Below are 17671 nucleotides of genomic sequence, written 5' to 3'. Positions count from 1 at the left end.
TCTAATTTTGGTGAATATTTTTATCATTTTTGGTAAAAAGTGATATTTTCGACTTCTTGTTAAAAACCGCAAGTCCAATTGCTTTGATACTACATATATAGGTACTACATGTGGACCTCTCTCAGATTTGTTCATTTTGTGATGATATCTTCAATTCTCTAATTTTGGTGAATAGTTTTGTAATTTTTGGTAAAAAGTGATATTTTCGACTTCTTGTTAAAAACCACAAGTCCGATTGCTTTGATATTACATATATAGGTACTACATGTGGACCTCTTTCAGATTTGTTCATTTTGTGATGATGTCTTCAATTCTCTAATTTTCGTGAAAATTTTTGTAATTTTTGGTAAAAAGTGATATTTTTGACTTCTTGTTAAAAACCAATAGTTCAATTGCTTTGATATTACATATTTAGATACTACATGTAGACCTTTCTCAGATTTGTTCATTTCGTGATGATATCTTGGATTCTATAATTTAGGTGAATATTTTTGTCATATTTGGTAAAAAGTGATATTTTCGACTTCTTGTTAAAAACCAAAAGTTCAATTGCTTTGATATTACATATATAGATACTACATGTAGACCTTTCTCAGATTTGTTCATTTCGTGATGATATCTTCAATTCTCTAATTTTGGTGAATATTTTAGTCATTTTTGGTAGAAAGTGATATTTTCGACTTCTTGTTAAAAACTGTAAGTCCGATTGCTTTGATACTATACATATTGTTCATTTTCTGATGATGTCTTCAGTTCTTTAATTGAAATGTGCATTTCTAACAGCGGAGCTATCTCAGCCGATAGGCTGCTTGTTTGTTTTTTGTTTCGTGTATATAGAAAAAGACCCCCTGGGCGTGTGCCCGGATATGACCTCAACTTCTTTATTGTGTCAAAAGTGGGGGGTGGGCGTTTGTCCAGGCATGGGCTCTTACCCGGATAAGTACGGTACCACAGCATGACCTCAAACACACAACGTAATTTGAAATGACATGCTTTGTATTGATAGATGAAAGCCAGCTGGGCGTGGCCGGGCCGGGCAAGATACAGGATTTTATTGCCCTGATGTGAGGGTAAACTTCCCATAGCATCACAATATGAGGGCAATAGCCGGGCAATATGAGGTATATGATAACATGCAGAATAAAACAGTAAAGATACTGAGACATTTTGGTGTTCTATCACTAACTACATTGGTAGCATAATTTTGATTATTACTTGGTTTTGATATGATGTGCACACCCTTTTTTGTAATCATTTGGCTAATATAGTTATGATAAAACATTACATTGTTTGTAATCATGCAGAAGAATTTTCTAAAAAATCTCAAAACTACAGATGTCAGACTAATAGCAAGGAATACATGTATGATTTATGTTTATAATTTCACTCTATCTACATTGTTCAGACCCAGTCTATGATTCTTGATTCAAAATTCCATATTCAAGTGATACAGCAAGAACCACCCAATATTTGAGAACCACCTGGTTTATCTGGTGAACTCTGGCCTGTGAAAATTACTCTACCTTGAAAGGGAGACTGGTGTTTGGCTAAACGCTTGGTGAAAACTTTTTGACAGTCCAATTGTCATTTACAATGTCCCCTGTAAAATTGGTAATTGTTTAGTCTAAGGGACGACGTCAAAAGATCGATGTCGGATAAAAAACTTATTTGCTTTAGTTTGGGGGTGAGGGGGTTTTGACCCAAAAAGTTTCCATCCTACAAAAACGATCAAAAAAATCTTGGAGTATTTGTAGTTCGTTTTTTTTCTATCCAATCATAGACAAAAATAACAGAAAATGGAAAAAAACATCCAAGACGAGAAAATGGTTTGGTCCGAGTGTAAATATGTGCGTCAAATAAGGTCAATTTCAGGGCATGAACCTAGAGCATGCGCAGAACCCAGAAAAGTAGTTTGCGCATGCGTATATTCCCCTTCATTATTACAACTAAGTGCTATGCCATACTACTGTCCGATTATCGATTTGTATTTAATGGTGAATGTAGTCTGACGCCATGATCAATATTTATAAATTAAATTTCAGTGGGGGGGGGGGGGTGGAAAAAACTAAAAGAATTAAGTTTTTTATTCGACGTCGATCTTTTGACGTCGTCCCTAACGAACCTGTGTATAAAGACCAAAATATTGAACAATAATTAGTGTCTTACACTAATTTATACGCTGAAATTTTCAATTTAATCAACACAAATAAGTATATCGGTACTCATCTTCATTTATTCCTCTTAAACTGTGAAAATTATTGTCATATTTTTATTAGGGAATCGGTCAAACACCATATAAAAACCACCTGGATATATAAGACAATTTCTTTAAGTATGTTGTGTTGTCGCTGTATATTACTATACACTATAGGTTTTGACTGCCACTGTGACTCCAGTGAGACATTCATTGCTAATTTCCCCTGACTTGTAAAAATTGGGAAAATGTGTTTCTTGTTAATATTGAAGCAGTTTCATCAACGCCCATCTGCTCACTGGCATTGTACTCTTGCTGAACTATCCTTTTGTGATACGTAACATGGCGACTGGTGTTACAGCACATTTGTGTTTGATTGCAGGCATACTGCAGTATCTTGTATCTACATCCTAGAATGAAGATTATCTTGCGAGGCAAGAAGGTAAAGACTCTTCTGATCACGAAAAATCTCCGACAAACTGAAACTGATATTTATAGACCTAACTTGGTTGATATCAACGTATCCTTAAGTTAGTTTGGTTAGCTTACAATGTGTAGCCTAACCGTGTGATTGGTTTGATTGAGTTTGTGTGGATTCTAAAAATGTACATGTAATATACGGTTCATTTAGAATTGTATGTATACATGTGCATGTTGTGTCTGGAGGAATGTTATCTGGGAATATGTAATATTATGTTGAGGATGAATTAAAATACATGTATTCACTTTCACTCCCACACACATTGATGCACGCAAACATAATGAAGTTAGATACAATATAATTTACATTTTTCTGGTGAATAGAAAAACAATATAATCGACCTTTCTGTCAGTAACATAGCGACCAGAAACTCATTTGGAAAAATTAAAACGCTTTTTATTGATGTTGATAGCAACAAGGGAAATGATATGGGGTCATTGAAACTCCTATTGGTGTGGATAGCAACCAGGGAAATTACATGGGGAAAATTGAAACCCCTTTTGGTGTGGATAGCAACCAGGGAAATTACATGAGAAAATTGAAACTACTTTTAGTGTGGAAAGCAACCAGGGAAATTACATGGGGAAAATTGAAACTTCTTTTGGTGTTGATAACAACCAGGGAAATTACATGGGGAAATTTGAAACTCCTTTTGGTGTGGATAGCAACCAGCGAAATCACATGGGGAAATTGAAACTTCTTTTGGTGTGGATAGCAACCAAGGAAATCACCAGGCAAACTTTGGTGTGTAGTTGCTTTTCTTAACCGGTAAACAGTTTCAGAAGCCAGTGAAAATAACATTTGGATTTAACATAAAGAAATACAAGCACCATTATGGAATAATGATGTATCATAGTAATAGATTGATCAAGGCCTATGAAAGGGTGGGCTACCAGACAAAGGTAAGGACTGTAGATAATATTGTAACACCATATTTAGGTTATGCTGGGTTTACATAGTTTTATGCTATTACCTTGAAACAACAGTTTTCTGAAACGATGGCACTGTGAGAAAAGTTCATGAAACAGCACAATATATACGCCTACTGAATATGCAACATAGGCTTATTCTGGCAATAGCATATGTCTGTCTGTCCTTTTCATGTATGGTTTATTGGGGGGAATTGAATTGGTAGGTCATGTCTGAATTTTTAAAATAAAGGGGGTCATATTCACCAGGGAGGGGTGAATGCTTTTCATATGTGCATACCATGCAATTTTCTTTAGGTGACAGGATCAGTTCCTGTTCAGACGCAGTTCGAAAACGGGGACTTATGGATTGACCTCTGGGTGTCTGTCAGTCCATGCATGTGTGTGTCCATCTGGACCTGCATCTTAGTCATGCCTGGATCAATAAAATTCAAACTTCACACATACATCATCTGATTGATCCGAATGGCAGCCAATTTTTCAAATTATCAAAATCAAGCCCTTTCTCAACTGTTTACAGATGGATTTTGTTCAAACTTGGTATATGCATTGAACATTATGGGACCTTGATGCACGTCATTTTTTTTTTAATGAAAGTGGTTCTCGTTGTACATTTTGGTGTCTTGTGATAGTAAATTGACAACTGACTAACTAACATTGATTTTTATTGTAGCCCAATGATTTAGGTGTTGGAGTGGTTGGTGTTATAGAATGTAACTGGTTACAACCAACTCACAACAAGCAAGATTTTGACTACACCAAGCAATATAGGTAAGTGTTATCATTAAAAGTCCTCACCAGTTCCCTCTTTTCATAACATAATATTCCCATTTATAGTTTGCACTTTTCTTCAGAAGATTGGAACAAAAATACCCATGTTTCAGTAAAAACTGAAAATTTCTAATTTCTGAGTTACCATTTTTCTCACGAAATTCGATAGAGGGCGTTCTCAAAGTACCCGGATGACAGTCCGTTCAACGTTCGTGGTGGGGTTGAAATTTGAGCGGCGTCTGCTGTAAGCAATATACTCAACGCCAGTGGATTCGAATGCGTCGTCGGGAACCTGAGTGGACGCCAAACTATATTCCTGGGTTTGTTCACGGCATTTTTCATCCTGCGCCGGTATTTTTTTAGTTCAATAACTGGAGACGGCCGTCTTTCAACCGCAGTTATACAGTGATCAAAAAACGAAGACTCTGTCACCTTCCCGAGACGAGCGCAAACGAAAACATTGAGCCGGATTTTATGGAAAATTCGCTCGTTGCCGATTCCCACATCGATCTTCTTGTTCAGAATCCTTATGATGGCATTTGTTTCGAAGTTGAAGTTAAAATAACTCCGGAAGGAAAAAATATGTGTCCATTTATGATAACTGCATCTGCTGATCGCCTGGTGAATCATATAAAATCAAACTTGCACTACACAGTTACAAACACCAGAAAATATTTTAGAGTTTGATTTAATAATAAACCATGGCTTGTAAGGATTTTCATGGATCATTGCCGAATACACTCTGCCATAATGAAAATAAATTCTGTATTCTGCACATGATGAAGCTTTACGGAAAGTAAATAACCACTATCAAGTCGATATTCTTTCAGTCTGGCTGTTGTCCAGTCACTTCGATGCAACAAATATGCAAACATATCAGCTATTTCAAACAAAGGCAAAGTATGAAAGTTTTTTTGCCAAGTTTTTACGTTACACGGATCTACCAGAGTTATCGTCGACTCACTGTGTTTTACAGTACGACGACGATTGTTTGACTCTTGGCGAACATTTATCTCGTTTGCTAACTCAACAAGTTCAAAAAGTTTAGCTTTACGAACATTGCTGCAAGTTATGCCACGATCCTGAAGAAATTTGCGGAGTTCTGGAACTTTTTTGCTTTTCCAATCTATTGATTTACGCATGTAAGAATACAGAACTTCAATAAAAACAACCCCGCTCAGGCTCGTCATCCGGGTATTTTGGACGCACCCTCTAGCGGAATTCCATAGAAAACTAACTCGAAAATTAGGAATTGGCTTAACTTTTATCTGTTGGCTCCAAAATTAGGGTTTATTTCCAAAAATTCAGGCTGATGGTGAAAAGGTTATGCATGAGAAAGCCTCCCACACCCTCCATCATGGTGTCAACTGTTGCAAATACCATGGTTAGAAACCTCAGGGGGACATGGACACAATAACAGGAGAGAATGTATTAAACACTACTGAGGGGTGGAAACAAGTTCTTTGGGTATCGTTCTTGACAAGATCTTGTCTGCCATTTTCCTGTAAGGTCTGTTCCACATATGAAATACAACTCTAAACGGTATCTGCTATGATCTTGAAACTTGGTGCTACATGTGGAAATTTGATATAAATATAACTAGCTTGGTGGTTGAGTAGACTGATGTTAGTGATCAGAAAACGCTGAAACCTATTATCGAGAGGTGCATGGGTTTTAATCATATCGCCTGTAGTAAAAAGCCTTTTCAAACGAGCAAGAAACTGGAATAGTTATCCCTTTCGATGCCGTTCTTCTTGCAGCGGTTTTCTCATATCAAGAACTAATAAAAGTATTTTACAGTAATGTGAATGAAAAATATCTTGTGATGCAATAGGAAATATATTATTGCTAAAACACAACAATGTGAAAAAAGAAGTTTGTTATGTTTTTGGTAATAATTTATTCCTATTATCAACATTGATATCTGAATCCCAGAAAAAAGTAAACCAGAACGAGTTTTACTATTGTGAAATAAAACCTATTTGATCGTAATTACATGTAACCTTGATGTACTTGATGTGTTTGTTATAGGGCCTGCATATCAGCACTTGGATCTAAACTCAATGACTACTGGAATGAAAAGAAGCAGGGTGCTACTAGATCCTATCAATCTGCACCGGCAAATGCCCAGATACCATTGGATAGACCTGACCAATCGTGGGTGCAATGTGATCGATGTCTCAAGTGGAGAAAGCTACCAGACACAGTACATGCAGATTCTTTGCTTGAAAAGTGGTTCTGTGAAATGAATACAGACCCTGTATACAGGTACTTAGTAGTCAAACTTCTGCTAGGCTACCAGTTTGAAAAGCTGGTCATCCCGTGATAATTATTTAGTTAATCCACCAGATTACGTGGACTATTAGAACTATGCAAATAAAATGTGTGCGAAATAAATGGCACATTCATTGAAGATATCAAGGACAAAATGGTTAGCATATCACCTGTTGTCGCTGTTTCTTTTCCATTCATTTTGACTGTCTATAAAGGCTATCAGTTGACTCATTTTAATGTAAAAATATAGTGTTATTATTTCACCAATTTCTATTATTGCGTTTGGGCTGCTTTGTTTGGAGTTTGTAGTCTTAGGGTGCTGTCAAAGCCCTGAATTCATGTATAGCTTTGGAGATATTTCTTTAGGATGAATGGATTGTGAATATAATTTTTGCCTTGAATGGAAAAGTATATGAGAATTAGTAAACAAGGCTTGAACAATTGTTTGAGGCATCCAATTTCAAAACATAAATTCTTAAAAATGATTTTGATTGAAATTATGAACGTCATTTTTAGTCCCCGTTCGGACGCAGTCCGAAAACGGGGACTTGTGTTTTGCTCTGTGTGCGTCCGTCCGTCCGTGCGTCCGTGATCACCTGTATCTCGAACATGCATGGACCGATTAAGTTTAAACTTCACTCATACATCACACATTATATGGGACATATGCACATGCATTTTTTTCATGATCCGATTAACGATAGCCGAATAGCGGCCATTTTAAGGCCGAAAATGCATCAAAATCGCACATTTTCACCATTCCGGACCCGGATCTCAGTTATGCATGGACGGATTTTGTTCAAATTTGGTACATACATTAAACATAATAGGACCTTGATGCACGTCATTTTTTTGGGGGGGTCGGGTTCGAAATGGCCGACTGGCGGCCATTTTGTTTTAAAGAATTCAGTTCTGGATCCGTATCTGAGACATGCTTGGATTGATCGAGTTCAAACTTCACACACACAAGGTACATCATGTCACAAATATGTATGTGCATTTGTTTCATGATCTCATTAACGATAGCCAAATGGCAGCTGCTTTAAGGCCGAAAATGCATTGAAATCGCACATTTTCACCATTCCGGACCCAGATCTCAGTTATGCATGGATGGATTTTGTTCAAATTTGGTACATACATTAAACATAATAGGACCTTGATGCACGTCTTTTTTTTTTTCGGATCAAGTTCGAAATGGCCGACTGGCGGCCATTTTGTTAAAGAATTCAGTTCTGGATCCGTATCCAAGACATGTCTGGATTGATCAAGTTCAAACTTCACACACACATGGTACATCATGTCACAAATAGATATGTGCATTTGTTTCATGATCTGCTTAACAATAGCGGAATGATGGCCATTTTAAGGCCGAAAATGCATCAAAATCACGTATTTTCACAATTCCAGAACCGGATCTCAGTCATGCATGGATGGATTTTGTTCAGATTTAGCACAATGTGTTGTACATTATGCAGGTGCATTTCGGTCATGATCTGCTTTGAATGTATATGTCACTCAAATATGAACGGAACGGGGACGTGTCATTGACAATGACTTGTTGACTTTGTACTTGATCATAAATTGCAACCATATCCTCCCCATCATCAAGTGATATTTTGTTAGTTGTATACTACCCAGGCTAATACTGTAAGTACTTAGAATACTTTATTTTCACTTGGAATGAATTTTCGCTATTTTCACTGAAAGAATGATTCAGTGACAAGAAAATCCAGCGAATATACCTTTTTTCCTTTATTTTTACATTAAACTTGTCAAAAATCAGTGAAAATTAATTCCATACCAAACATTCAAAATATCTTTTTAGCGAAAATTAATTCCCGCTAAAATAAAGTATCTTACAGTACCACGTGCATATTTCAGCAAGTTACCATCCCAATACATTTCTTCTTTCAGTCGATGTAACGTTCCTGAGGAGCCAGAAGACCCAATAGATAATGACCGACCAAGTTATGACAAAAGTACTATGAGACGAATGTGAGTAAACAGAAACCCAAACAAATTAACATATCAATATATGGTTGTCCAGGTCTAAAGTATGGTCATACCATAATTTAACATTTAAAGTGGGGACTCATCACCTGTGCATGCTTCAGATGGCCATGGCATGTCATTGTTTACAAACAAGCGTCTACCCATGAGCCTTTGCGTTTTTAGCGTGTGTTATCGTCGCTTGGGAATTCCTGCACATGTGCAGGTGACGACTCCAGCTTTAACTAGCTTATCCTGCTTTCAAACGTGCCACATATCTAAATCGAGTATCTGCCTAAATATATATCTCGTATTAAAAACTTTCATAAATACTACAAAGAATATGTTGAAATTATTCATGACGTAAATATTCCTTTCACAAGTTTTAAAGTTTTATTAAAAGGCTAAGTCAGCTAATTTACTTCTGTACTGTACTGTATACACTGTAACCTCAATATAATGAACACCGTTATAATGAATTTCCTGATATAATGAACACATAGCGTGTCTCCCGCTCACAACAAACCCAATGTATTATGTGCTTCACTATAGTGAACATTTCACTATAACAAACTAATTCTATGTCCCCCAAATAGTTTGTTATAACGAGGCTACAGTGTATTCTTATGTATATTTTTTTATCTAGACAGTAATTATGTGTTGTGTAGTGTTCTCTTCATTGCATATTTCAACAAGAATTTAACAACATACATGCTTGTTACGGTATAGAAGATCAAGCATCTGTCTGGCATCTATGTCTTGCATTTCCTTTTATTTTCTCAGTTTTCTATCCCTCTATTATACTGGAGTTCATGATACAATGTGGCTAGGTTGATAGGTCATGTGCCCTCTATAGGCAACTTTGAGAACATTTAGAACACTGTCACAATTGTTATTTTAAAATACTTCATTCTGACTGGAATTAATTTTTGCTGAAAAGATATTTTGGCTGTTTTTTGTGGGAAGTTTGTAAAAACATAGAAAAAAAAGTAATTTCACTGGATTTTATTTTTACTTATTCATCCCTTAGAGCAAAAATAAAACAATAATAATATCAAAACACAGGTTTTAACAAATTTTAAAAATTAATTACTTTGCAGTATTTAGGCTATTATGTTGGAGCATGTTTTGTTTAGAGTTCTCTCCATTTGCAATTTTATTCACATGTGCCAGACAACATTTTTAGTCCCCGTTCGGACGCAGTCCGAAAACGGGGACTTATGTTTTGCCCTGTGTGCGTCCGTGCGTCCGTGATCACCTGTATCTCGAACATGCATGGACCGATTAAGTTCAAACTTCACTCATACATCACACCTTTTATGGGACATATGCACATGCATTTTTTTCATGATCCGATTAACGATAGCCGAATAGCGGCCATTTTAAGGCCGAAAATGCATCAAAATCGCACATTTTCACCATTCCGGACCCGGATCTCAGTTATGCATGGATGGATTTTGTTCAAATTTGGTACATACATTAAACATAATAGGACCTTGATGCACGTCATTTTTTTTTTTGGATCGGGTTCGAAATGGCCGACTGGTGGCCATTTTGTTTTAAAGAATTCAGTTCTGGATCCGTATCTGAGACATGCTTGGATTGATCGAGTTCAAACTTCACACACACAAGGTACATCATGTCACAAATATGTATGTGCATTTGTTTCATGATCTCACTAACGATAGCCAAATGGCGGCCGCTTTAAGGCCGAAAATGCATTGAAATCGCACATTTTCACCATTCCGGACCCGGATCTCAGTTATGCATGGACGGATTTCATTCAAATTTGGTACATACATTAAACATAATAGGACCTTGATGCACGTCATTTTTTTTCCGGATCAAGTTCGAAATAGCCGACTGGCGGCCATTTTGTTTTAAAGAATTCAGTTCTGGATCCGTATCCGAGACATGTCTGGATTGATCAAGTTCAAACTTCACACACACAAGGTACATCATGTCACAAATATGTATGTGCATTTGTTTCATGATCTCATTGACGATAGCCGAATAGCGGTCATTTTAAGGCCGAAAATGCATCAAAATCGCACATTTTCACCATTCCGGACCCGGATCTCAGTTATGCATGGACGGATTTTGTTCAAATTTGGTACATACATTAAACATAATAGGACCTTGATGCACGTCATTTTTTTTTTGGGATTGGGTTCGAAATGGCCGACTGGCGGCCATTTTGTTTTAAAGAATTCAGTTCTGGATCCGTATCTGAGACATGCTTGGATTGATCGAGTTCAAACTTCACACACACAAGGTACATCATGTCACAAATATGTATGTGCATTTGTTTCATGATCTCATTAACGATAGCCAAATGGCGGCCGCTTTAAGGCCGAAAATGCATTGAAATCGCACATTTTCACCATTCCGGACCCGGATCTCAGTTATGCATGGACGGATTTCATTCAAATTTGGTACATACATTAAACATAATAGGACCTTGATGCACGTCATTTTTTTTTCGGATCAAGTTCGAAATAGCCGACTGGCGGCCATTTTGTTTTAAAGAATTCAGTTCTTGATCCGTATCCGAGACATGTCTGGATTGATCAAGTTCAAACTTCACACACACAAGGTACATCATGTCACAAATATGTATGTGCATTTGTTTCATGATCTCATTAACGATAGCCAAATGGGGGCCGCTTTAAGGCCGAAAATGCATTGAAATGGCACATTTTCACCATTCCGGACCCGTATCTCAGTTATGCATGGATGGATTTTGTTCAAATTTGGTACATACATTAAACATAATAGGACCTTGATGCACGTCTTTTTTTTTTTCGGATCAAGTTCGAAATGGCCGACTGGCGGCCATTTTATTAAAGAATTCAGTTCTGGATCCGTATCCAAGACATGTCTGGATTGATCAAGTTCAAACTTCACACACACATGGTACATCATGTCACAAATAGATATGTGCATTTGTTTCATGATCTGCTTAACAATAGCGGAATGATGGCCATTTTAAGGCCGAAAATGCATCAAAATCACATATTTTCACAATTCCAGAACCGGATCTCAGTCATGCATGGATGGATTTTGTTCAGATTTAGCACAATGTGTTGTACATATGCAGGTGCATTTCGGTCATGATCTGCTTTGAATGTATATGTCACTCAAATATGAACGGAACGGGGACGTGTCATTGACAATGACTTGTTTTTTTTATTTTTCACTTTAAGCAGTCTTATTGGAAATATTTATCGATGCAACTCGGCATGTTGATTCACAAGTCTCTGCCGAATATGCACATATTTTTTTTTTCCAGATCTGAAAATCCTAAGTGGGTCTTTTTCATGATTTTCATCCAAAATTACCTCTCCCAACACCGCTGTGAAGAACAACTAAGCATTCTCAGAATAAATAATTTGCTAAGATTGTAATACTTGAGTTTTTAGTGATGTCATGACCTGAACCTGTCATGAACTTGATCTGAATCAGTGACAGATGGGTTGTACCATTACCAATTTCTGTGGAAACTGTAGAGGGGTGTTAGGGCTACATTTTAAGGGGAATTATAGTGGTGACCCTGAAACAAACCCAGGTCCTGGTAATATACAAACACCTGAATTAACAAAGAAGTCAAGTTGTTATTAAAGGTACATCAAGGTTTACTCAGATTTATGAATGCAGTTTCTTGAGCATGTTATACATGTATGAGACATAGTTTGGTTGCACTTGTGTACTCTGAGATTTTGGACTTGGGTCAATGGAAGTTATCAGTACAATACTAGATTAAGGGAAATCACTTATGATGAGTTATACCCACACTCCATGGGAAGGCTGGATCTACTGGCTGAGGTTCATTAACTAATAAATGCGACTTTAGGAGGAACCTTGGTCTACAGGTGCTTGTATTCGACTGGGCCTGGTAGCACATTCAAATGTTATTTGACAGAGGGATGTATGGTAGTCCCAAATATAAATATAGTCTTTCTGGCAAAATGCACTACCGGTATATGTCAGTACTTGCACTTCAAATTTGAACATAAATTTAAGTCTTCTCACATAATAATATGTTTATAAAAAAGGGCATGTTTGATTGGAGGCTGTGTATTTCTGATCAGGAATTTTTTTAAACAAGGGAACAAGGACGTAGTGCCCTCATGCCATGGCTATGCGCCCCCTTACCCTGGGGAGCAGATCCTCTGGCAACCATAAAATTCTTCAACTGTGACCTGTCTGATAGCAAGTTTTGTGGCGCCGCTGAACTGCAGTGCTCTTGCAGTTTTTTTCTAGAAAAACCCCTGCAGTACACTATGTATAATTTGTGTCTGCCATTGCTTATTTTAAATTTCGTTCGAAAATGGTACTGTCACTTGTTGCTTATACACTAATGATGTATGGTTGATTGTTTTTTTGCAAGTTTCTCATTTTGCTTAATATGCTTCTATTATTTGTTCTGGTTAACACTTCATCTGTCTCATTGAGTGTATCCGAGCGATACGTATAGATGATAATCGCCTCATAGGAGATCATAAGCAAAAGGGGCACATCTAGATTCTAATGAGGATAGCCATAACACATTTTAAGGAGTTTGATTTAGAATAAGTCTGCAGTTTGTCTGCTAATGATATATATTTTTGGTATATCTATTTTAGTGTGAAAATGTGGTTGTTTGAGTGAACAATATTAGCAAGTTGAGCATTTTTGTAGGCAAACTGTTTCCACCATGATTAATATTATGGTCGACATTGCATGTATTTTATATATATGTTGATTGTTCTATTGTATAGTTTTTATTCACATTGTTATGATACATGTTCAAGGGATTATGCAGATAATTGTACTGCGAAAAAATTTTTACTTTTGATTTTTCCACAAAAGATTTCAGTTTTATAGAGTATAGAGTATATAGTATATAGAAAAAATCACTGCAATCAGGTGTTATGGTGAACTTTTCCTTTTATATTATTTGTAGGGAAAGAGATAAACTGCAGAGAGCAATTGATGAAAGGAATCGGCAAAAAATGATAGTAAGTTTTTACGTCTGTTTTCAAGCATCAAATGTAGATCAGTAAAAGAATGCAACATGCTCTGTGTGAGTCACTTTACTAATTACAATTACATGGTCAGATATATGTACCAAATATTTACAAATAACACATGGTTACAGGAACAAAGGAAGATCGTGGAAATGCAGCGACAGATACAGAAAAAAGATGCAGAGTTGCAAGTTAAAAATAAACAGATTGAACATGAAAAGAAAAAACAAGTAAGTATTATGTTAAATTTTGATTTGTTTCTCACATAGCATGTCTGATGCAAGTCTGTAAACTTTTCTGTTTCCATTAGAATTCAGATTGATATTGATGACATCTCACTCCTTGCATGTCTATTGTAAGCACATGTTGACCTTGGAAATGCCAAATATAAAATAACAAAACACAGGTTTTCTGGCACAGTGTCATATTTTGTACATGAATTCATTAATTTTTGTATAATGACCACCTGTCTATAAAAGACAGTTTCATTCAAGACCTTGTGTGATCGCTATAAACATTTATGTTGACTGTCAGTATTACACTTTGCAATTATTCCACATTGCAAAATGGTATAATATATTGCATTGTGAACATACATTTTGTAATTTGCTATTAAACAAAATGTTTTTGTTTGTTTCAACTAGCTGTGGGTCCATAGCTCTTCTTGTGTCAGTCTTTAGTCTTTGTATTTTAGTAATTTCCTGATATATTTTGTGTCATTAAATGTTATTTTCAGATATTAAGATTTTTATCAATGCAGAAGAGCTTATAGTTCCTCTCATAAGATTGCGTAATACAAACACGCAATGTCAAATGGCATATAGCACGCAATAGAAACTACCACCAATAAATAGTATGTGTATAAAACATTCACTAGTGTGAAAATCATAAAAAATTATCTGTATGAAGTTGTATTCCCAGGAATTAGCTCGCTCGTAAGTAACTCTAATGGCAGCCATATTCTTGAGGTATAATATATTGCATTGTGAACATACATTTTGTAATTTGCTATTAAACAAAATGTTTTTGTTTGATTCAACTAGCTGTGGGTCCATAAAAAAAGAGGACAAAATTACTTAGCTAAGTAGACTCCGACAAGTAGTTTACTTTACAAGAGTATCCAACATGTTATCAAGAATATCTTTTCCAGTCGTCATATTGCCACCGGAGTTGTGTGTGGTTTGGAGCATAAATCTGGGGGGAAAAAACTAATGGTCTTTGTCATGGTTTTGGTGAGAGGTTAATAAAAATATTACCGATTGGCTTTGATGGTGTGATGTAAGAAAAACGTGTTGAAAAAGCAACACACAATTTTAGCGAATGGTGGTAAAATGACATAATAGCGAAATGTTGATTTAGCGAATCTTCCTTGTCATTGTTGATTTCCTGTTTTCACAATACTTGTCTGTCACATGCCAAAACAAATGCGCAGTTATCACCTCCATAAAAACAAAGAAAAACAGTCAAGTGTAATTAGGAAGCGCTCCAGATTTTTATGTTCCGGATTACTGTATACAAATCCCCAAGCCCTGGCCATTTTGAATTTATATGTAATAAAGTCATTATCGACATCTTGAATTAACAAATCAGTTCTCTCGCTAAATTCGCTAAAAAGACGTGTTTTACAGTATTCTGCTTTTGTCGACTTTTATTTGCGATGCCATTTGGCGTCGCACGTTTGTGCTATGCAAGTCTATAGGAGGAACTGTAGCTCTTCTGTGTAGATAAAAATGGCTGAAAATAACAAAAGTATCAGAAATGACAAAAGCACCATCATAATGACTAAAGACTGGCACAAGAAGAGCTGTAGACCCATGCCTAGATTTAACATGTATTAGAAAAATAGACGTATCCATTATTGTATTACAGTATCATTATTGTTTTGATTTTGAATTTAATGTCAAGAAAGTCATTTTTTGGTAGAACAAAGCTGTTTTATAGATTCCCTTTCCCCTCCTATTCACATCACTTGCTTGGATCTGAATGTGTGGTTATTAAATTTATTCTTTCCTTAATCAAAAGTTATTAGTCAAAGCGAGAGGACTTCTTACACCAGATGAGCTTAGATTTCGTGAAAATATGGAAAAACAAACGCAATTGCTGATGCAACAGCTTGAGAAACAGCGCGAGGAACTAGCAAGGCAGCAAGAAAAGATAAGACAGCAGCAGATGAATGGTAAACAGGTGAGCCAATCATAAATACATATGTCTAAAAGTATGATTACTTGCTGCATTCTTAAGGGTGTGTTATGCACAGCACATAACATTCAATATCATGGTCCTTGTATCATCACCTTTGCACTGTAAGCCAGTGTTTTGTCGATAAAACTATTTATTTAACTGAATATCTGTTTCTTTGGCATTGATTTAGACAGATTCATCTTCATTTAAACCAGAACAACTAATAATTTATGTTCAGAAATCATATTCATAGTTGATCTCTTTGACATTTTGAACATCAATGACAAATTTGTTTATTATTCAAGTGGCAATAGCTGTAACTATTGATATTCTATCTCCAATTTTTATTTTCAATTACACATTTCCTGTGCAAATAATATGAAAGCATAGCATATATAGGGCTCCAGATCTATTGAAATTCAGTTTTCTCAAGCAAACCTTGGAGAATTACAGTGCAAGATGACAACTGGCTGACTGGCAGCCATTTTTAGTCTCTGTTCAGGTGTAGCCTGAATCGTGACTATTATTTCTTATTTCTGGTTTTCCTCCAACCTCCCCACTTTATGTATCCAACATTTCCTCAGAAATTCTGCTTCAGATATCAAGGGAAATCACTTTATGATGAGTTGTACCCATATAGAGTACATATTAATTCAGATGTTTCATGTATTATTTTAACATGAGTATTTTATAATTAAATAACGAGAGGTATTGTGTTTTAATGAATGCGGTTCTAGTACCATATCTCTGCCATCCTTTGACTGACTGTGTTCACATTTCAAATATTTATTATACATCATTTCATAGATATACAGATCGATTGATTTGGCGATCTCATTCAAAATTTCCAAATGGTGGCCATTTTTGTGCTAAAAAATCAAGCATTTCCGGCATTCCGAAACTGGATTTCTTCCGTTTACGGATAAATTTCGTTCAAACTTGGTACATACATTAGATATCATGTGTCCCAGATTCACATCATTTTGTTTTTTGCATCGGATTCAAAATGGCTGACTGGTGGCCATTTTGTTTTAATGAATGCAGTTCTAGAGCCATCTCTGACATGCCTTGACTGATGTTCAGATTTGATATATTGATGATGCATCATTTCATAGATATACAGATGTATTGGTCTGATGATTCGATTCAAAATGGCCGACCGGTGCCCTTTTTTTTTTTAGTTAATGCTGTTCCAGAGCAATATCTCTCAATATGTATAGTACTCATACTATATTACTATAAACAAATATATTTGATAACTAACTGGGACTGTGCCATGCATGGCTTGTGTGCCAACTAATTTCAAATGGAACTACTGGACCCTTAGTTTTTACATTACATTTTATGCGACATTAGCTTCATGTAGGGTAACTTTTCCCATTAAATTGTCTAGAACAGTATTTCGGTAAGTGATCTTTACATAGTTATTTTTAAACAAAAAAATGTTCAAAATCACAGCTATGTTGCTTTCACAAAATAAATCTATATAACCCTTTGATCTAGACATGTTGTGTATTTAGTCCAAAATTAACAAATTGTGAGATGTTAACAAGTTACACCAAAATGAGAAAAATGATGGCATCGAAGGGGTTATAGTTAATACTTGCACCTTATTTTAAATTAAGGGTTAACATTTTGTGAAACTCAGTTTATTGATTTCTATTTGTCAAAGATTAAATTTAAAACTTAAAATTGTTATCAGGAGTACTTGAGCGAACAAATTTTTTTCGTGCAAATTTTTGAGGCTTACTTTATCTTAATCACATAGGTTGCAAGACAAGTTGATTCCAAACCTGTTGGTCTTACACCGGTTGCAGGCACAAGGTAAGATGTTTATTCATTT

The 17671-nt window shown here is 35.9% G+C and overlaps 1 protein-coding gene across 1 annotated transcript in view; it reads left to right on the top strand.

The window, feature by feature from the left end:
* The window catches only part of LOC100378324 (MORC family CW-type zinc finger protein 3-like), a 37597-nt gene that overhangs the window by 16757 nt on the left and 3169 nt on the right, over positions 1 to 17671 (top strand). Inside the window, exons 7-15 of the mRNA XM_085504898.1 lie at positions 2577 to 2714; positions 3452 to 3577; positions 4278 to 4375; positions 6407 to 6643; positions 8564 to 8644; positions 13584 to 13638; positions 13779 to 13877; positions 15670 to 15831; positions 17597 to 17652. Coding sequence (XP_085361024.1) covers positions 2577 to 2714; positions 3452 to 3577; positions 4278 to 4375; positions 6407 to 6643; positions 8564 to 8644; positions 13584 to 13638; positions 13779 to 13877; positions 15670 to 15831; positions 17597 to 17652 — 1052 coding nt within the window. The remainder of the gene's footprint in view (positions 1 to 2576; positions 2715 to 3451; positions 3578 to 4277; positions 4376 to 6406; positions 6644 to 8563; positions 8645 to 13583; positions 13639 to 13778; positions 13878 to 15669; positions 15832 to 17596; positions 17653 to 17671) is intronic.

The sequence above is a fragment of the Saccoglossus kowalevskii genome, chromosome 11 (assembly GCF_978046115.1).
Source record: "Saccoglossus kowalevskii chromosome 11, keSacKowa6.1, whole genome shotgun sequence".
In the NCBI taxonomy this organism is placed as follows: domain Eukaryota; kingdom Metazoa; phylum Hemichordata; class Enteropneusta; family Harrimaniidae; genus Saccoglossus; species Saccoglossus kowalevskii.
Note: the sequence above shows the minus strand (reverse complement) of the source record. Positions and strands in the feature narration are given on the sequence as shown.